The sequence below is a fragment of the Salarias fasciatus genome, chromosome 16 (assembly GCF_902148845.1).
Source record: "Salarias fasciatus chromosome 16, fSalaFa1.1, whole genome shotgun sequence".
NCBI classification, from domain to species: Eukaryota; Metazoa; Chordata; class Actinopteri; order Blenniiformes; family Blenniidae; genus Salarias; species Salarias fasciatus.
In genome coordinates this window covers 31,656,048-31,678,107 of record NC_043760.1, presented here as the reverse complement: position 1 = coordinate 31,678,107, position 22,060 = coordinate 31,656,048, and the positions used below count along the sequence as shown (strand labels likewise).

The 22,060-nt window shown below is 43.6% G+C and overlaps 1 protein-coding gene across 2 annotated transcripts in view; it reads left to right on the top strand.

Moving 5' to 3' along the window:
- nalcn (sodium leak channel, non-selective) overlaps positions 1-22,060 on the top strand; it is a 62,820-nt gene that overhangs the window by 12,503 nt on the left and 28,257 nt on the right. For both annotated transcript variants that reach the window (XM_030112168.1, XM_030112167.1), the window contains 8 exons: positions 901-1,043; positions 1,226-1,330; positions 4,358-4,444; positions 14,355-14,486; positions 15,285-15,452; positions 17,671-17,862; positions 19,257-19,394; positions 19,912-19,986. In XM_030112168.1, the coding sequence (XP_029968028.1) occupies positions 901-1,043; positions 1,226-1,330; positions 4,358-4,444; positions 14,355-14,486; positions 15,285-15,452; positions 17,671-17,862; positions 19,257-19,394; positions 19,912-19,986 (1,040 nt within the window). The remainder of the gene's footprint in view (positions 1-900; positions 1,044-1,225; positions 1,331-4,357; positions 4,445-14,354; positions 14,487-15,284; positions 15,453-17,670; positions 17,863-19,256; positions 19,395-19,911; positions 19,987-22,060) is intronic.

Here is a 22,060-nt window from a genome sequence, read left to right as displayed (position 1 = left end):
GCAGCTTCCTGTGTTTTAACCGTGTGTTGGTACACAGTGCAGTGAGGAGCGGCGCACTGAACACTGCCTTAACTTAGACGTAATGGCCTGCGATACGGTGCGTTCAGTGTGATACGCTGCAGCAGTGTATGCTCTAAATAGAAGAGCAACGCTATCATGAATATTCATGCATCTACTACTGTGATGGTTCATTAACCCTTTACGTCCTCAAATATATCCTTGGTTTCCAAGTGTTTTGATGAATGCCGTGTAAAATGTTAAGTGTATTGTTTGAAAATCTTGAATTTCTATGCAGTATCTTAATTTATTTCTTTGATAAAATGACAAATTAAGCATGAAAAAAGAGACAACCCCGCGATGCGTGATGCCTGTAAAACTGAATGTGAGGGAGTTTGTTTTTCTCGGATAAATGAAAGATCGTCTTTCAAATTACAAGAGGACACAGTGTACTTTGCAGCTTTCCAAACATTAGATCAATTGGAAATGGTGCTTCTTTTGCTTGACAGGCAGACTATTCATTTGCAGAGAGCATATTAACCAAAACACACTCAAGACTTTCATTCTGTCGTTTGGCTGGCGAACATCGTTCATGTAAATTAGCCTCACAAGTCTGACGCGTATCAAAGATCACTTCATTGTTACTGCGTCTGACAGAGAGAACTTTGAAAGAGAACCAGGAGGATTTTTGTGTTCTGTGTTTTGCGTTCTGTAGGTTTTCTAGTTATGCATTCATTATAGATCAAATAAGAAAAGTTTGAAGGTTCTGACAGACACAGTCTCATTGTGAACATAATAAGTGTTGTGGGGTTCAAAGACGTCGAAAACCCAAACTGACATTTGTTTCAACGACAGCAATGTCTGCCATTTCTGACTGCTCGTCTCTGGTTTGCTCTTCTTCAGGCACGAGCATCTTCACGGTGTACGAGGCTGCGTCACAGGAGGGATGGGTGTTCCTCATGTACAGGGCCATTGACAGCTTCCCTCGCTGGCGCTCCTACTTCTACTTCATAACCCTCATTTTCTTCCTGGCGTGGCTTGTCAAGGTTAGAGCCAGTCTGTCTCTTCCGTGCTTGTAATTCCAGGAGATGCTTTAACACCAAAAGGTCTTGGTTAATCGTCACAGCCTCATATTTCACCCACAGATGTGATCATTTCTCCTTGATTGGTTAATGAGAGAACAAACGTTGCAGACTGTCGGCTCACTCTCTGCATCTCTCGCCTGCAGAATGTGTTCATTGCAGTCATCATTGAGACCTTCGCTGAGATCAGAGTGCAGTTCCAGCAGATGTGGGGGTCAAGAAGCAGCACCACCTCGACGGCTACAACCCAGGTAGGACCTGGCCGACACAAGCTGATGGAGCGCCGCTGAAAAGCCCTCCCTCTGACAACTCATCCCCTGTGTGCCGTCACTTGGCTGGATGTGACCTGATTTAAAACATTCATCAGAGCCTGTCTGCCTCTCAAGCTTTTCATCTTGGTTGTTGAGTGCAGAAAATTCGGCTCATTCATCAAAGTTGTATGAATTCCCCCCCAAAAAAAACCCAAAGGTATGAACACAAATCCGTCTTGACAGGAATTTGGTTTTTAGATGCCATCAATAAATGCCTCAAATCATTTAAAAATAGCTGCCAGGAAACACATAATGAAGAGGTATGATCAAATGTGCTTCACTGAAGTTACTTTTTTTTTTTTTCCAGGTTGATCAAATACAAATTTGGTTGCAAAAATACTTGATCCATACGCTCAGTTAGAAAGATGGGTTTTATTCATCTGTTGGATAAGGAATGAGCAAGTGCTTGTGAAAATTGACTCACAGAGGCAAACAAAGGGAAGGCCAGTGATCTTTAGACCAGCGTGGATCCAGAATCCTATTCTTTGATTTGGAATATAATGAGGGAATGTTCCTTTGAGGTTAAGAATGAAGAGGTTCACAACATCACCGGGGAGATGGCCTCGTGCAACTGTAAATAATTCATGACTGTTGTTGGACATAAATATGGAAAATGAGTGTGATTTTCCCACATAATATTATAAACACCTTAAAACCAACAGTGTAGGAGTGTCCTTGCGGGCTGCGTTTAAAGAGATGCTGCTGATGAAGCGCCTTGCCGTCTCTCGGACGTCTGTTCCTTCTCTCTCTCGTTTCCTTTCATCTCTCAACTGTTGCATCTAATAAAATGCATAAAATGCCCCCTTGAAGCAATTTGATCCGCCGAGATAGTGAAGGTCGCAGATGTTAAGGTTCTGATAAATCAACAACAGCCACTAAGCGAGTGATAAATCCAAGGTTTAAGTCAGCGGGTTTTATGAGGAGAGACATTTGTCCTCAGCAGCAGCCACGCTGTTGATTTCAAGTCATAACTTTACTGGACGAAGTTTAAAAAAATGTAAGTCTGACATTAAAAGGCTGTCCTCATTTCACCTTCCAATGTTTTCCTGCAGGCTGTAAGTTTTCTTTTGAAAGGTCATAAAGCAACAAACAGCATAGAGCAAAAAGATCTGAATATTCCTGAAGAGACATTCATTCTCATAAACAAGTGATGTGGGTGAGGACACAAACACATTAGTAATGGAAATAAAGGTGGTCTGTAATGATTCTTTTTATAAACGACTAGATTTTTTGTGACAGCTCTCCTTTCTCTGGGGAGAATTGTTCCTCTGGTTTTGATGAATGTTCCTTTTCCTCTGGATATGACAGGCGTTTGATTGCCTCTTCCACACTCAGATTAGTCTGGACTGATGAAGTGTGCTGGGAAGTAGGTGTGAAGCAGAGGAATTGAGGAGATCGAGTGTGTTGGATAATGTAGGATTTTCCACGACATCACGAATTAAAGCATTGAGAGTAACAGAAAACATGCTTGTATATTTTGTGAATTCTATTTTAAAATTCTAAATGTGAAGAGTCTGAATAGTTTCAAACATCCGTCTCTCCATTCTGAAACGGTCTGTGTGAAAAGCAGCGCCATTGCTCATGATAATGACACATCTTGAAAAGTCATAAAGCCAAACCTCCGTGACTTCAGTCATGATGGAAAACAGGCTACTGGCACAGGAAAACCGCGGTGACCTTGAAAACAATTAGCCTTTCTCGCCATTATCAAAATTAATTGTAATCACATCGTTATGCCCCAATCTTTATCTTAGAGGGGGGAAAAACTAATTAGCTGTGGTGTAACGCTCAACTGTCAATCACAGAGGTGGAGACAATATCATCCTTCCTTCTTATTCCCCAGAGAGGAAGTCTGGTGCGAGGCCTTCCCTCGGAGACACAACCCATTCTACACTCCCCGATCTGGAGCTCTGCTGTGCTGTCTCCCCATGTTTGAGGCTTTCAATGGAAATGAGTGTGCAGTGGTTGAAGCTGAATCCACCGAAGCTCTGCTCAGAATTGTCTGAAGTTGAACGATAAAGACTCTCTTATGTTTGACATCTCTGTGGTGGAGGCTATTGTCTTTCCCAGGTTCTACTAACAACAAGATGGTAGCAGAGTAATAATAGGATGCTATAGCTCTGCTAGGCTGTGATAAAATGTGACAGGTGAAACGCAAAGCTGGAGCAGTGGGGGAGAGAAGTATGTAATCAAAGAGAAGAATGAGGAATGAGGCAGAGGGCCTGAAAGGTTGCTGTATGCGAGGACCCAGCTGCCGCTTTTTAAATGGGTGGTGAGATGCAGTGGGAAGTTTGAGAAGGTGCGCTCTGCAGACATCTAATGGTAATAAAACCTCATGAACAGGTTCAGCACTGCAAAACCAGGCCAGTGTGAAATGTAATATCCATATTGTCTCCAAGAAACGTTCCATCTTCTGTTAAGCTCTACGAGACCAATGAAGCCGTGTTAGCAGGCTGGCATCAGGATTTAGTGTCATGTATTCAATATAAATCATTCCCCGAGCCCTCACAGGCTCCTGGTTTAATTTTTTGAGCGTGGAACCTTAATGTATGATCGCTTTGTTTCTGGCTCTTGTTGAGTTTATTCTGCTCTGTCATGTTAACTCTTAGTTAACAGGACATTGTTTTAATCATTGATATGTTGCGTTGCCAGTCCGTAGTAACTGTTGAGCGTAGACTGAAAGTCTCCGTCGCTGTGATATTCTGATGTTGATCGTTCGGCCCTCAGGCCTGCGTACTGTATTTAGAAGATACCATGCTGTGTGTGTGGGAATGAATTTGCGGGTGCAATGCCTTCAGCGTCCGTGTGGCCACAGATGTTTTCTGGAGATGTAGCCAAAGGCTTGATATGCGCGCTCCATGTTTTGTCTCTTGCTTTGAATGGCGTGTAGGCTTCTTTTGTGTGTTTGTGTGTTTGTGTGTGTGTGTGTGTGTGTTCCGCCACTTACGCGCTGTCCTTGTGCCACAGATGTTCCATGAAGACGCCGCCGGGGGATGGCAGCTCGTCGCCGTGGACGTCAACAAGCCGCACGGCCGAGCGCCCGCCTGCCTCCAGGTAAACACGTCGCGTCACGGGCTCGCTGCTGGTGCGGAGCGAGGCGCTCTTTCCTTTCTCCACACGACTCACACACACAAATCTGGCTTTGTGTTTTAACAAGGCGTCGTCAGACTCCATCCGTTTAGCGGGTGGATGCCACGGCCGCGCGCGGGATCACCTCATTGTTTTCACATCCGTCCCCGTCTTCAGTGGCCGTGTCAAACAGGCTAAGTGATGGGATTTTAAATGAGGGGAGGCTGGCGTTTGATGTGTAGAGCTGGAGCTAATGATGTCGCTCCAGTAACAGATGAGTTTTAAATGACTTGTACATGACGGACGCCACCGTCGCCTCGTGGCCGGTGTGATCCAAATGGTTTGGCTTTAAAGATAAGGCGGAAGCAGCGGGTGTTGTTTACAGCTGGCTCGCTGTTGATAGTGGTGTGGTGTGGTGTAAAAGGCTGGGCCCTTGCTGTGAGAGACTGCCAATAGAGTCTGCTTCTTTGAGAGGGAGGATGGCTGTCAACACGCCCTCACAGAGTTAACACGGCTCCAGAGCTGCGCTGTAAGGAGGGCAGGGGAAATAGCACAAATAAAAATAGAGAAATTTGGTAGAAGTAAACAGAAGAAATGAAAGGGGGGGAAAAAAGAGAAAATGTGAAATATGCAGTATTCCCATTAAAGCTGCATGTCCCCCTGAGCCTCATCATCAGTCGGAGGAAAGATTTAGATAGAGGGATAACCAGCGGCATAAACAGAAGTGACTTTCCTCTGAGCCCCGCGCTGCATTACACCGAACAATCAAAGACCGCTCCTGTGCTTTTTTCATTCATACCAGATAACTATTACTGCCATTGTGTACAAACAAAAGCAGACTTAATAGATGGCTTGGATTGACAGGGACCAGGAATAGGAACGTTTGGCACTAAACTAAAAGACTAAAAACCTCTCCAGTGACATCGACTTTGTCGTGACATTGTGGCGTTTGGGATCCTGATGCTTTGGCTACAGGAAGCAGTTATTTGCTGAAGTACTTGGCAGCAGCTGTATCCGTTCCTGGTCATAAACATCAAACTCTCTGAGAATTACCAACTAATGCGATCAATAATTTATGTTCTTGGCGTAGTACTTTGTAGTGTAACAGACATAAAGCTGCTCTTTATCTCAATAATAATAATTATGGTGATAATAATGTTATATTATCCTTTGCATTTGCTGATACTGGAAGTGTGTGGAGTTTGTACAACTGTCTGCTTTTGAGAGGGTGGCATGGTGAAACTCACCTCCACTCTTCCAGCTGTTGCAAATAATGATAGTTGTCATCTGTAAAGTGGAGCTTTACGCATGGAAAACACGAAGGAGCAATAGAAATTATTAGCATTTTGTTGTCTTATCGTTATCAGTCAAAGTATTGTTGGGGCAGGATGTTTAATAAATGGGTCTTTTTGCAAAATATAAATAGAAGAGTAGCAAGTCCAGACAGGAAGCTAAAGCATTCGTAAAAGCAACAGATATTCTTTTGAATTGGTGTTTGCTTTAAGGTGAGACTTATGTTTTGTTGTTTAACATTTGATAATACACATATGCAGAACTAATTATTTTAAATGATGTTCAGGACTGTATTAAGTCAATGTAAAAAACAGTTCTTTCAAAGGCTTTTGTTTCTTGATCACTGTTACTTGATTTGTTTGGTAAATCTCTGTATTCTGGACAATTGGAATTGTCAAGTGTGATTTAAATAACAATAAGCAAACAGAGAAGTGGAGTAGTACTGAGTAATTTTTAAGGCATCCATTGTCTCCCTCTCCCAGTCGCACACTGACAACATTTTGTTGCTGTCAAGACATCAGAATTACTTTAAAATATTTTGATGTTTTTTTTAAGAGGTTGTCAAGACATTGTGAGCTCTAACCCTGCCGATCAAGGCTCAACTAGAAACCACAGAGCGTCAGTAGAAGTGTGAAGGCGTTTTTCAGTATTTCCTCAATATTCATAAGTAGAACTTCATGTTGTCCCAGGTACACATGCAAGAAATGTAGAAAAAAAAAAATAATTCACTGTACATCTTTCTCCATGTGACCTTGTTTCCTCCCACAGACTTTTTGATTTGTGATCGTAAACATTGTTTAGCTGTGACTGTCTGTCTCCCTGTTTGCCCTGTGATGAATGACTGGGTACAGCCTGCCCGGGGTGTACCCAGCCTCCACCCTCCCACCGCCCCCACCTGGATAAAACCCTATAGAAGGTGAATGAATGGATGGACCTAAAGGAAGGGGGGCACATACAGGCATTGTTCAGTCACCGTAAAATCTCTTTACAGCGACATGAAAAGGGATGAGATGAAAGGCTTCAGATACTCGAGTATCACAGGAGGGCTCCGTGCATTAGACGCTGAGGGTGGAACCTCACCTGAATCGACTGAAGCACTCATATAGCATCTTTTTACTGTTTTTTTGCCATTTCACTTCTTTATCATACTTGATTAACGGTGGACATTGCCGGACGCCTGATTCCATTGCTTTTTCGCCCCCATCAGGAAGGAGTAACGCTAGCTTGACTTGGACAGGTAGACTGAAGACAGGCAGCGGAGATGCAGCCTGCAGGGCCATCTGTGAGTGCTTGGGAAGTGAAGTGTGGGTTTCCGTTCTGCTCTGCCTAGCTCCAGAGTAATTGGCCGTCAAATGATTAAAATGTTTCAGGGCTGGCAGGTGGGGGCTTTCTGCCGGCGGACGGGCGGGTGGGCGGGCGGGCGGCCTGCGTTATCTGCTTATCTGCTGCTAACTCACTCATCGCTGTCTTCAAGACGACCCGCATGTATCCGGTCAAGCCTCCGTCTTGCTGACTGTCAGGCCGCTGATCTGCCTGTTGAGGGGCTGCCTGTTTCCGCCTGTCCGTGTGTGTCAGTCTGGGTCTGTGTGGGTCCAACTGGCTGCAGCAGTTGGAGATCGCACATAATTGATTAACCACCTGCTCCTTTTAGAGACAGGAAGGAAATGGCAGCATCTTCTCCCGAGGGACTACGTACTGAAATAGCCCTCAAAGCAAAGGAGCATTTCCACTTCTCCCAGCCCGCTCATACAGTTAGTAATATTATTTTTACTAATCTTACAGTAAAATCCTTAAAATGGTTCTATTTGTGGTTCTGACATCTATCTTTCTCATTGCTCTTCTTATAATAAATTCTTATAAACAACAGCCAGAAAAAGGTATCTACCAGAATTCTCAAATAGCTATTATTAAACCTGATATTAAACCTGTTTTGCAAAATTCTCCTCTACAGAGCTGCTTCAACTTGGCTATTTTCACAGGATGCCTTGGTTCTCTTCAGTTCTTGAAACCTTGGCTTTGATTGTCCCACTCTTACGTGTGATTTTTTTCATTTTTTTTAAACCATTATGTAGTAAAAGCACCTGCTGCATCACCCAAACTCTACCGAGACTCAGATGGCAGACAGCCACTAATATTTCATCCTGAAGGATAAATTTATAGATTTTGAAATGTTGTTCAAGGTGACAGCCAGTCTAGGTCCTGAGGCTACAAAATAACCTAGCATTATGATGCACAAACCTGTTTCTCCAGCAGAGTTATGGAGGGTCAAGGTGGTATTTCTGAAATCTCTGGAGTGCAGATATGGTTTTTTTGGAGAGCGGCAGCTTGACTCTAGTGGGCTTATCAACTGACATTTTCACCTGTTCTGAGGATTTCTTTAAAGAGTTGTTACTCAAGAGTCTTTTTTAAACCCAATCATTGTTGATGTATCAAGTAAATGTGTAAAATATTATCATTAACTAAGAAATGTAGGAGTTTGTGAGTTAGAAATCCAGACTCATACAAATTGGGCCAACTTTACTGAAATCATGTCCCAGCCTTTCGAATGACACTTGCTGCATCGGTTTAGATTTCAGATATATTTATAGGGTGTTTTTTTTTTACATGTTGCTCAGTTTTTGTCACGTGGAGGAAGTGCGGTCCACAGACCAGCAGAGGTTAATGAAGTGCTCTCTTTCTTTCCCCAAAGATCTGGTCTCCTAATTAGCCCCTAATGCTCTGCCATGCCATAATTACACTGCAGATTGGCTGCTATATGCCTAACAGAGACCAGCGCTATCTACAGATGTAGCCCACTAAACTGAACACAAGCAAATATTCTAGGTGCAATTTTACCCATCTCTGAATCACATACAGTCATTTCAGATTTTCCATTTGAGAGATACAGTGGAAATAAAACGAAGAGTAAGAAACCCATGATGAATGTTACCCACTTCATTGAAATCCGGGAGGATTATATGATTAATTTCATCTCTTTGCTGAAGAACAGTTGTTGTTGATCACTCCCCTTTTCTCAGTCTTCTGTCTGTAGGGCTAAATACAAGGTGATGGATAACCCAGCAGCTCCCTGTGGGCGCTGACGTCCAATGAGCAGAACACCTTTCTGGCCTTTCCCTACCAAGCCAGAGGTTATTGATTCCCTGGAACCTTTCCTTTCCCCCAGCCACCCGATTTTTAACCTCTGGATCTTACCGGTGGCACCTCTCGTGTCATTTTAAGCTCACACACACAGCATGTCAGGGTTAAGGTCAGTCTGGCCCTGTGTCGAAGGACAAGGAAGGCACAGGAAATGGGAAACTGAAACTCAGAGAACACTGGAAGAGCTGAAGAGTGAAAATGTTCCGTTACATAATGAAAAATAACTATTAATGACTATGTATATTACAAACCTGTTTACTTGCAATATCATGTTGAATCCACATAATGTATTGAGTGAATCTGAATCCAAATGGCAAACAATGATATATCCTACAATTTGATGAGCCTAATGTCCCTAAGAATGAAGCAGAAAGAAAATGAGCTCCAGGTTGGCAAAAGATAGCAGATATTATTAAGAGTAGGAGGGTGCAGACAGGCAGACTATCATGTTTTATTAAAAGTCTTTTTTTTTTATTTTCTCAAGCCAAAGACATGAGTCAGCCCGCTCTAGTCAAGGCTGTAATAAGTCAAGAGGCTGCCACTTCACTTGATTCCCGACACAGTAAGAACTCAACTTCTTAAGTGAAAAGATTTGATTCAAGATAACTTCCTGCTGAGAGTGATAATCGAGGTCTGAATTAGGTTGTCTTTCGTATACATGTCTATTCAAAGTTGTATATTCGTATAAAGGAATGGAGCTTGAACGGGACTTACCGTCCTTATTTATCGTCAACAGACTGAATACATTTCTAAGGTAAAGCAGTTCGTAATCCCAGTAAACTCCGTTTCTTCATAATCTCACTAAACAGGAGAGAGAAAAACTGTCGCAGGAGGTGGCAGAACACGGCCCAGTCTGTCGGTGACAATTCCTGTGTGAATAGCGCAACGCCCTGCCAGCTATGTGCACGTGTGCTCCACTCGCCTCATGTACCAGCAGAGAGAGCGTTTTCTCCTCCTTGGCGCTCTGTGTAAACAGCGAGAGCATAAGGAAGCCGTCAGTCTGCTTCTCTGTCTCGGTTGTTACACTTGCGGCTCGTGGAAACGTTCCAGGTATGATGCATAAATCCTCACCATCCCAGGCGTCACCAGGCCTGCTGACAGTAAATTGTGACGGCGGATCTGTCGCGTGCGCAGCCGAAAGTTGTCTCACCTCTTTTGAGAAATTGCAGTTTATGTCACACTGACCACGCGGCTTTTAAAAAGCGACTCGGCATGAGTTGATGAAGAAAAATGCCAAATTTAAGTTTATGTTCTACTATTTTATATTAATTTTGAAGTCATTTCTGTTGTTTGTTAGTGAAAATCATACATAGAAACTATGAGTGCAGGCCTGTTTTATATTATGTATGAATAACACTTCAGCTCATGCTGATTTCCAGAGAATGTCCAATTTAAAGTCATGTGTTAACATTTCATGTCATAGAAATTGCAGGTTGCTTTGCTGTAAGATAAAACAAATCTTCCATTTGTGGGTGAATGACAGAGCCAGCATGACAAATCCCAACATTTGCTCTTATGTTTCTGTGCACAGCGAGCACCTTGGTGCAAAAATTCAGTCAGACACAAACAAATTTCTAAGAAAAAAAACAACCATCCATCAAACAAGTAGGAAAAGAACTCAGAGACTTGCAAGCTGAGAAGCATCAAACAGCAGGGGAGAGCCATCTTGTGCTGCATTTGATGCTCTTAAATTGATTCTGACATCTTGAGGCTGTGTACAGTTTGTCAGTTCCATCAGGTTCACCAGGCTCAACAAACCATTTTATGTTTGGAATGGCGTCGGAGGCCTTATCTGGTGAAGTGCACAGCATCGTCTGCCGCTGCTGAAAAACAAGTGAATGTGAGGGAAAGATTAAAAGCAGAGCTGGGTGGGAATTGTCGAAAGACTGAGGTTTCCAGAGTGCACAGCTCCGCAGCGAGCCGACTCCCCGGCTGCTCTTAATGGTGTGATTCTCCAGAGCTGACAGGGAATACGGGCAAAGTCAGGACCTTGAGAAAATCAACCGTTTCATACACACAAGCATGTACTTTCTGTTCTGTGTCAGTGTGCCTCTGTCTCTCTTACACACACACACACACACACACACACACACACACACACACACACACACACACACACACACACACACACACACGGCTCCATTCAGCCAAAACACCCATGGGGTAGAGCGTCTGGTTGCTGGAAATGTCAAACTGCTTTGTCACGTCCAATCTCAGTCAGCGAGCCTAACCACTGTGTGTGTAAAGGAGGCATCTGTGTGTAGTAAAAAAATAAATAAAATAAAAACCCCTCATCCCAAAGGTTAGCAGGCGCTTCAGTTGAAGCAATAGCATGGCCCTTAAAGGGCTGTAAGAACTCACACCTCTGCCACTGATAAGACAATAAATGAAAGCATTTAATCAATATTGGTAGCCAACAGTGTCTGCGCAGAGAATTTCAAAATGTTTATCTCTTGTTGCATTGCCTTACGTGGAAGGTAAACATTTAAATATTCTTGTTTTTGCTGGCCTCTAGTGGTTCGACTTCTCACCCTTTGCAGTGGTGTTTAAGATCATTTTAGGGGGAGTCAGTATTCTGTGTGATTACTGTTGAGGATTTATAGAATGAGAGCTCTTTTTTAAAATTGACACGACAACTAATGTGCTCAGAACAGATGATGTGGTGATGTGAACTGACGCAGAATCAGCAGTATGAATCAAATCCTGAAAATATTCCTGTTTTCTTTGAATCAGTCACCTTCACTCACATCAGTCTAAAATACAGTGTTTGAATTCTTCTTTCCTTATAATAAGCTTATATAATATACGCTTATAGAGAAGATAGCCAGTATTTTACACTAAAGTGTCTTGGACCTGCATATTGAAGTGAGATCAGAGGATTGGAGACTGTCCCGGTTAACATAACACTGGGTAAAGTTCACAGCCTTGAGTCCAGCACCAGCATTAGTCATTCACATCACTTTTTCCGAAACTGGAAGCTTCATTAAGCATGTTCCAACCTTTACAGATTTCTCCCACTGATTAGAATGAAACTCATCTGCAGTATGTCGTACATACAGTACATGTATTTATCCAGCAGATACTGTGGAATGCATTCAGTGTTTTCCAGGGAGAAATTTCCCTGCACATTTCTGATCTTTCCCGCTCGCAGCACACCTGACTCAAGCGACTGCATTTTTAATACGCTAACGCTGAAGATTAATTGCTATCGAATCATTAGAGTTGTGTTTGTTGAAGCAGAGAATCACCTGAAACATGCAGCACGGGAGTTCCCTCAGATCAGAACTGGAAAACATTGCAACAGATTGCTTTTTTTGATCATATCCAACCTGGCAGCAGGGGATGAAGGGGTGAAATAGATGAGAAACGTTCAACTACAGAGGGCAGCCTGACACAGTTTTTGAGCCAGCTATTTAATTCCTTTTGTGAGGTTTTTAGGCTACTGCATATTTTTTTGTGAAACCAGCATCTCAATGGTGGAAAACACAGAACAGCATCAAATCTTTGAAGGTTGATTGGTAGCCCATGTTGTGTCCGTTGGCGTTATAGTTTAAAATTAGGACTAGATTTAACATCTTGGTCATATAGCCAAATAAACCTTGTGAAAAAAGAAGTGTATACCAAGGTTATATCCCTCATACAATTAGCTCGTGGTTAACATTGTTCACTATCTTTCAGGGTATAAAATGTCCTTCGACCGAAATGGAAAAGCAGATTGTTTGAGATTAGCCCACTACATCTGCTTTGGCGAGGTTAGAGGAATAACAGAAACCAACATTGACAGAGAGGAAATAAGATGCCAGCAGTAATCTTGTATGTCAAAGTTGCACACTCCTTTGACCAAAGCCTGCTTTGACCTGCTTTCATTGACGTTTTACAGTTCTGGACAAGCCGGCATTAGCTCTTCCTTCTGGAAGAACTCTGCTTTTTCATATACGTAGATATTTCTAATAAAATGTTGCTGCTCTGGTGGAATTGTTGTTCTTAAACTTAGTCTCATCTCAAATTGAGTAATTGTGTCATCATCATCTCTTGTGATCAAACAAAACGTGTAAAGTTTGAAGAGTTTTTACTGTCAGTATGTTGGTGTGTAGGAGGCTGGATGGCAGTGGTCCCGTTTTCCTGTGGCGATTCTGATCTTTCCAGCAATCCTGCAAACACTCTTCATCTGTCTTAAAGTCTTCGTCTCACTTTTCACTTCCTCCCGTCCTCCCTATTGCCAATCTCACATGCGAGTCTTTTTTTAGGGTGAGTGATTCTACCCACTCACAAGCTGTTCATCCTGCCATATACTGTATGTGCGGTTCCACTCCGCCATCACATCTGTCACATTGTTTCCCAAAGAATGCATAGTTATTGCTCTTGTATGAAAGAGCAGTGAGAATTTTGTCAAACTATATGTTAAATGGCAGTTTCTTCAGCCTTTTTCATGTGGTTATTCTTTCCATGATGCTGTTCTAAGTGTTCAGTGCTGCTGGTATTCCTAAAGGAAATAGCATATTTATTGCCTTTTCCTTCCTTTGGTTGTGGTTGTCTGAATACTCGCTGATTCTTTTGTCTGGAAGGCTGTTTCTCAGTGCATACTGAAAGACTCCAAATCACTTCAGATCTCATGCAATTTAGATAATGACCATCTTTGTTCCTTCATATACTGTATGATCTACAGTGTATATGTAGTGTGTTCTGCAAAATCGGCACTCGCAATAGATGCACAGTCCTCCTACTGCTATATATTTATATTTTCAAGGCACATCTGATTTACATCCGTCTCAAGTCTGCGCTCTTTAACAACTTTAAAGTTAAATACATACACAGAATGCAGACAAAAAATGGTTCTGCTCACTATATTTTACCAAATTCACACATAAATTAAGGATATTAGAATGATTTAGAAATAGAAAATGAAAACAGGATGAAAAAAGTGTGATGGGTGGCTTTGTAATGCAGTTTCAACAGTTAGTTTTTTGTGTGGTTGCATGTTTTTCCTGTGTTAGATGGACTTTTTTTTTCAGGCACTTCTGTTTGCTCCAGAATCCAAAGAAGTTGTTCATGGATTGATTGAAAATTAAATGTGTGCATGAGTGATTGTCTGTCTCGTTGTGGTTGATTGACAGCTTGGCTCAGTTTTAGAATCAGAGGTCAGCAGCTTGATCCCTCATTTCATCCAGTTCACATCTCAAAGTGTTGTTGGGCAAGAGTCCGAGGCCCATGTGGCTCCCAGTGGGTTCTGATCCTTGCACGGTCGCTATTACCACTGCTGTGTGAAAATGTGACTGCTCATCTAGAGGAGCAGCCTCATCTGAGGCTGCTGAAGCAGTGAAATCTGCCAACAAGTTAAAATACAGATTTACATGCATGGGATGGAATGAAGCAGATTTAGGCAATGGGTAGATTGTATTCCCAGTTTCTCTTTTATTGTTGTTTGATGTTGAGAATTCTTACAGCACAACACTTGTTTCCACAGCAAATGATGCGGTCGTCTGTGTTCCACATGTTCATCTTGAGCATGGTGGCTGTGGATGTCATCGTTGCCGCCAGTAACTATTATAAAGGAGAGAACTACCGACGGCACTACGACGAGTTTTACCTGGCAGAGGTGAGGCTGTTCTTCTATTTTCTTGGTTCACTCGTGCAGACAGGCTGGGCAGATGTCATCTGTATGCAGGTGGTAAAGCGCCAACAGAGACGGCGAGGAGCGTGCCCACACCCCCGTTTCCTTCATACCGCTCTCCAACACACAGCTGAATGGAGGAGATAAGGAGTGGGGAAAAACACACGGGAACAATATTACCCTCTTTCACTCCCTCCATCCATATCATACAGTCATCGATCTACAGATTTGTTCCAATCTGTGTGATGGCTGCGAGGGAAAATAGGAAATGGTGGCTGTGGGTTTGGACTCAAATGGCGAAAGTCACATTTTAGTGACACAAGGCCATTTTTATTTTCCTCCTCTTTCAGAATTTTACCTGCTTGTGACAGGACGGATAAGCAATTTGATACGATGCCTAAAGGGTCATTTCACTGATTTACTACTGCAAATATATAAAGTTGGGGCAATAAAAGAGACACATTTACAAAAGAAAACCAGGCAACAGAGTCTTGGGTATCCTGCAGTCCATGTAGGGGGGTAAATCTCCTCAGCCCCAATGCTTTATTTTCTAGAAGGCAACTGAAAACTGCAAAGAAACCAGATGTGAGGCAGTGCTGTACAAATGAGTGAGAATAATGACACCATGATGACTGGTTCAGGCTGTAAACTAAACTTCATGGCCACAAACCTTCTCTGCTCACAACAGTGAATAAATGATGTCATCTAATACATGCTGATGTTAATAAAACAGGATATTCAGCATGTTAAAAGAGATGTGCCTGTCTGCTCTCCTCATGCCAGGTCGCCTTCACTGTGTTGTTCGACCTTGAAGCTCTCTTGAAGATCTGGTGTCTCGGCTTCACGGGATACATCAGCTCGTCTCTGCACAAGTTCGAATCCCTGCTGGTGGTGGGCACCACACTGCACATCTACCCCGACCTCTACCACTCCCAGTTCACCTATTTCCAGGTATGGCTGCTCAGATTAACACATTTGCGTGGACTTGCACCAGTGTGTGTGTTTGAGACACACATCGATTGATCCAGTGCTGAATGTGAGACTGAATTAATCATTTGAGGAATTGAAGCAGGGGGAACATTTCGTTGCAGTGAGCATGCATTAATGACGTCAATCAATCATATTGCTCCTTTGTTTGAAAAAAAAAATAGATAAAAGCATTACTTTCTATTTGATCCCGAGTTTTTATTTCAAGCATTTCTGTAGCTGTGTCACAGTTATATATATGCATAGACATAATTTTTGCTATGCAATATAACACGTTCTTATAAAAACACACCACTGTTGTCATTAAGATTCTTTTATTTTTTTTTATTATTTGCAAAAGGCTAATAAAAGTGGTAAAACCATTTACACCCTCTTGAATACTCCCAGACCTGTGTGATCATCCTCTCAGTGCCCTTTACGATCCTGCTGAAGAGAAGACTGTTACAGCCGGGGTTAGTGGGAGTGTTTGCTCTTTTTCCCTCAAAAGCTACTTTCATTTAACCAGCGAAGCCAAACAGGTGCGTTTGCTTCTGTTTGTAGACACGATGAAAACAGCACCTCGATGCAAACAGTGACTGACGCAGGCTGCACAGCAGAGAGAAAAAAAAAAACAAATTAACATTCACATCTGGATTTTGATGAAGCCCCGAGCCTGCTGCCATCTCACATATTATTTGTCGTAATTTTGTCTGAAATAAGATAATTATCACTGTAGGGCTAATTGAATTTCCTAGCTGATAGGCCACCGGAATATCAGCCACAGATTGAAAATGATGTTTTATTCGGAAATGCATTTGTGTTCACGTGGCTGTATTTAATATGTAGCTTAAATGTCAGCATTAATGGTCACTGCCCAGGTTTAGAATTAACGGTAAAGAGCTGGAAAGGTCCGAGTTATTATGTATGTGGAAGTAATAACGTGTTATGCAGATTTCTGTATCGGAGGTTTAATAGTGATGTTGCACAGTATTTTTCATCAAACTCCGCTCCAAAGTTTGTGAGTGTAGTTGATCGTGCTTCAGTTCAACACATCATCATTAAAATAGCATTTATCACATCATAGTTTTTGATAAAACTTGAACCTGCCGACCCTCCTGTAGTTCGCTTATTTAATGACGATCTCTGAGGAGGATCCGATGGGAAGCGGCGTCTCGAGGGGCTTTTAATGAGTCTTGAAAACACAGGCAGTCCCGAGCCTGTGTGAGTCTCTAATAGCCGCCATTCACACACATGCCAGACCAACAATGAAGACGTATTTATTTCAGGAGGCCTAGTAAGCCTGGTAAGTGTAGTTTCCTCCCTTTAAAGCATTAATTTCAGTCTGTATTTAATCTGCAAGACTCAGAAAAGTCCCAAGTGGTGTGTCTCATATGTTACAACACATCTTGCTTTTACCGCCTGGTGCTGTGGTGGTCAGGACTCTCGTCTGAGTATGTGAGGTTTGCATGTTCTCCTCATGCATGTGGCATTTCTCAAGCACTCCAGTTTCCACTCAGTAAATCAATGACGATGATGATTCTCGGCATGACGTGGTTTTTCTTTGACTGTCAGTTCAGTTTTATTTCTCATGGTAAATATTTGATCAATGACTCATCGGACAGAAAATAAAGCAAATAGAAGTAGAAGGTTGCATCTTTCCATTCCTGTCATCATGCTGTGACTGTTATAACTAAGTTTATGTACTGAAAGTTCCCCTCCAGATCAGCAGCCTGTGTTTGTCTTCATTTCGCTGTATATCCAGGGAGCGGGAGACGACCATTCATTTGGCTTAGTGTGAGATTCTAAAGAAAACTCCTTGGCCAGAGGCATCACAGAGAGGAGTTCGATCAATAGTTACTCTCTGGATCCCCAATCAAAGCCTGACAAAGACACATTACCTTTTGCTGGTTGTTGTCACCACAAGCAATTTAGGGGCTAAAACCCGTAAATAGACCATCATATCACTGCACTGTTTCCACTGGAGCAAGATCAATGCTCTGTCTTTTATGATCGATACATAATCAATCATGCTGCTCTGTTTGCTTTGATAACAAACATATTCATTTTTAACACTCTTGAAAATACAAATGTACTTCTACTTGGATTTTAAAACTCCTGAAAAATGTCTTCGTCTTGAATGTGTAACAGCCGTGTCGCAGACAGCAGCCTCCTGTGTGAGAGGGTTGTGTTTTCCTCTCCCCAGGTGCTTCGTGTGGTGCGTTTGATTAAGATTTCCCCGGCCCTCGAGGACTTCGTCTATAAGATATTTGGTCCAGGTAAAAAACTGGGCAGCCTGGTGGTATTCACAGCCAGCCTTCTCATCGTCATGTCGGCTATCAGCTTGCAAATGTTTTGCTTTGTGGAGGAGCTGGACCGTTTCACCACCTTCCCCAGGGTAAGCAACCGCTCAGACGATCCAATCTCACAGAGAGAATTAAACTCTACGTTCTATTTAAGGTTTATTTAAAAAATAAACTCACTGAAATCACATTGATGCAGCTTATCTCAGGAGTGATAAGAGCATGTCTAATTTGTTATCCATCTTATTTTTCCCATTGTGTGAAATCTGTCACATATTCTTCGTTATGCTGATGAATCTATCCATCTTCAAGTGTATTGTTTCTCACTTGGTGCATTTTGTGATTTTAATTTTGTTCTTACTGCAGATGCAGCCAGATGCAGACATTTGTTAAACTGATTCAACCAAACCTGACAGAAAAATGTCTTTTTGAGTCAGTTAATTCTCAAGGAACAATTGCAAGTAGTTGAGAAAGGGGGGCATGTGTATAAAATGCACCAAACGGAAATTTAAAAATTCATAGGAGCAACTCCAGGAGGACACCTCCGAGAGGCAGCGGGGAGGCTGCAGATGCTGGTGATGGGTTGCATGTGGGGTCGACAGATGTGGCATTTCCTTTGATTTTCTAAAGGCTCATGAGTTGCTCTCTCCCCTCATTAGCGACATCTTTCCATCCTCTGTTTTTTTCCCCTCTCCCTTCCACATTTCAGTGATGCTCGGCACAGCGGGACATGAAGGGCTGCTCATAACAGATGCCACTTGTGTGCTGTGTTGCTCTCCCCCCTCTCGTTCTCCCTCTCCATCTCTCTCTCTCTCCCTCTCTCTGTCCATATTGCTACCGTGTCACACATGCACATATATGCACTCAGACACAGGCGCATCACAGTTAATGATGTTTGGCTGTCTTCCCTATGGGCAAACCTGTTGCTGGGTTTATCTTTATCCGCAGCGGCTGGGCCGCGGCGGCAGGCGGGGGGGGGGGGGGGGGGGGGGGGGGGGGGGGGGGGGGGGGGGGGGGGGGGGGGCTGGGAGGGGCTGGGAGCCGCCGTGCGTTTGGCTGTCTGGACGAGAGATGCTGAGACAAAAGTGCCGGCGTTCCGTTTGACTCCAGGGGCCGTCGTGTCACAGCTGCCTCTTCCCTGTGCCTTCGTCTGACCTCTGCCAAGTACACGAGAGGGCAGGGAAACGGAGGAGAATAAGCAAAGATGGTTATCTCTGCGCTTCCTTGTTCCTTTGCTTGTGTCTTTAGATCTTGCACACAAGCTGCAGAGGGATGGTGGGAAGGGAATACATACATACAGCTGTGTGATATTTGCTCTCGTGTAAAAAAGCGAGTTTGAAATGTCAAGTCTGCCAGTCTTTCTGTGTCATTTCCTCCCGGTCTCTACCTTTTTTCTCTCTCCCTGCTGCTTTTACTTGTGTACGGAGTTGATCTCTCCAGCCTTTAGCCTCCCCGACTCTCTCTCATCCCTGTGCTTTCCTGCCTGTAGGCATTCATGTCCATGTTCCAGATCCTCACCCAGGAGGGCTGGGTGGATGTCATGGACCAGACTCTGGTTGCTGTCGGTCACATGTGGGCTCCAGTGGTGGCCATTTACTTCATCCTTTATCATCTGTTTGCGACCCTGGTGAGAACCTTAAATGTAAAATTCAAATGAGGTGAAGAAAATTATTACTTTTTTTTGCTGTTGCCATAGTGTTTTATTTGTATTCTATCCAACCTTATCTAATTGCTCTGGTTTGTAAAAAGCCATTAGAGCTCAAAAGTGTTGAAGGATACATGAATTTCCATCCGAAGCTATTCAATTAGTGCCACGCTCCTTCATTGTTCTCTGAAGTGGCACATCTAATCACGGCTAATCAGACTTGCAGGCGTAAGATGTGCTGACATTTCAGTGTTTGGCCTTTGTAATGGAGAGCCATCAGATACGGCAGATCTGCGGATGACTCACACCTCACTCCAGACAGACAGGATGTCTTCCAGCCTGCAACAAGCCACAAATACAATTACTAAGCAGACTCCGTACTGTTGGAAAAAAAAAAATCCAATTTTTTCATATAATGGGAACCAAATCATGGTATTATCCTTAAAATATGTTCAGACACTACAATTTTTTTTGTCTTTGTCTTTTTTTGTCATTATAGATTCTGCTCAGTCTTTTTGTTGCTGTAATCTTGGACAATCTGGAGCTGGATGAAGACTTGAAGAAGCTCAAACAGGTAGGAGTTATCACTGCACGAAGCTCTTACTTGGATTTAGAAACACAGTCTGCTAATAAGAGGAGTTTATTCATTTGTGCACAGAGTTAGATTCTCTGTCTGAACAGATATCTGGCAGCTCTGACAGGTTTGTCTTTATTGATAGAATAAACGGTGACCAATAATGCTACCTTACTTCTAATTTCCTGCATCTTCATTCATAATTACTATAGTGGTCCAAATAACTGATGGTGCTGTTTACTTAAAATGGGTCATCATGCGTTCAAGGTGTAGTATTCAGTTCTTGGTGTTATGGAAGGTTCTGCCTTACAATAAAACAAGGGTCTCAGAAAAGGAGGAGAAAAGGCAGAATGTAATCCCACTGGCTCGCGACAGGCACCGGAGACCTTACGACCACAGCTCTGGGCAGCTGCTTTGACAATGGAGGTGGAGAACATGGTCCACTCGGACTCAATGTCCCCAGCCTCCCTCGGGACATGAGAGAAGCTCTCCCGGAGGTGGGAGTTGAAAACCATGCTGACAGAGGGTTCCACCAGACGGTCCCAGGAGACCCTCACAACACGTTTGGGTCGACAGCTCTGCTCCTCTCTTCACCCGAGTGTCCAAAACACGCGGCCGGAGGTCAGATGACACGACAATAAAGTCGATCATCGACCTCCGACCTAGGGTGTCCTGGTGCCAAGTGTACTTATGGACACCCCTGTGCTCGAACATGGTGTTTGTTATGGACAAACTGTGACTAGCGCAGAAGTCCAATAACAAAACACCACTTGGGTTCAGATCGGGGAGGCCGTGCGATCCAATCACCCCCTTCCAGGTCTCACTGTCGCTGCCCACGTGGGCGTTGAAATCCCCCAGTAGAACAATGGAGTCCCCAGTCAGACCACTGTCCAGCACCCCTCCCGGGGACTCCAAGAAGGCCGGGTACTCTGCACTGCTGTTCGGCCCAACACCTACAAATAATATTGTAGGGTTACGACACTGAAGCAAATACTGGGAACTACTTTTTCTTATGAGATCAATACGCCCAGACGCCATGTTTAGTAAGTAGTTCCGTCTTAGCAATCTTCGCAAAAACCACTCAATCTCGGAATTTTGCATTAATATTTCACAGCGTAGTGAATGTGCGGATTATAACATGTCCACCAAAGTGTTTTGGGGTTGTTGGATTGTGTATTTGATGAGTTTGACAAGGGAAGCAACTGTACCATCCACTTCCATTATGTCCGCCATGAAGCTCTCCTCGGACCCACCGCTGAATAAACAACAGCTCGCCCTCACAAAAAAAGTAAGTACGCTGTTCTAAATGTCTAGGGAATTGCCCTAAATGGGCCAATTTGCCAAAATGTTGAAGTATCGCTTTAAGTCTCTGGATGTGCAGGGACTGTCTTGGTTGACACGTCTCTGCAACATCGCATGGCAGTCGGGGACAGTATCTCTGGAATGGCAGACCGGGGTGGTGGTCCCCCTGTTTAAAAAGGGGGACCGGAGGGTGTGCTCCAACTATAGGGGGATCACACTCCTCAGCCTCCCTGGGAAAGTCTATTCCAGGGTACTGGAGAGGAGGATTCGACCGATAGCCGAACCTCGGACTCAGGAGGAACAATGCAGTTTTCGTCCTGGTCGTGGAACAGTGGATCAGCTCTAGACCCTCCATAGGGTGCTCGAGGGTTCGTGGGAGTTCGCTCAACCAGTCCACATGTGTTTTGTGGACTTGGAGAAGGGATTCGACCGCGTCCCTCATGGTGTCTTGTGGGGGCGCTCTGGGAATACGGAGTCCATGGCCCCTTGTTCATGGCCGTCCGGTCTTTGTATGACCGGAGTAGGAGTCTGGTCTGCATTGCTGGCAGTAAGTCGGACCTGTTCCCGGTGCATGTTGGACTCCGGCAGGGTTGCCCTTTGTCACCGGTTCTGTTTATAATCTTTATGGACAGAATTCCTAGGTGCAGCCAGGGGCCAGAGGGGGTCCGGTTCGGGAACCACAGGATTTCAGCTCTGCTTTTTGCAGATGATGTTGTCCTGTTGGCTTCATCGAACCCGGACCTACAGCATGCACTGGGGCGGTTCGCAGCCA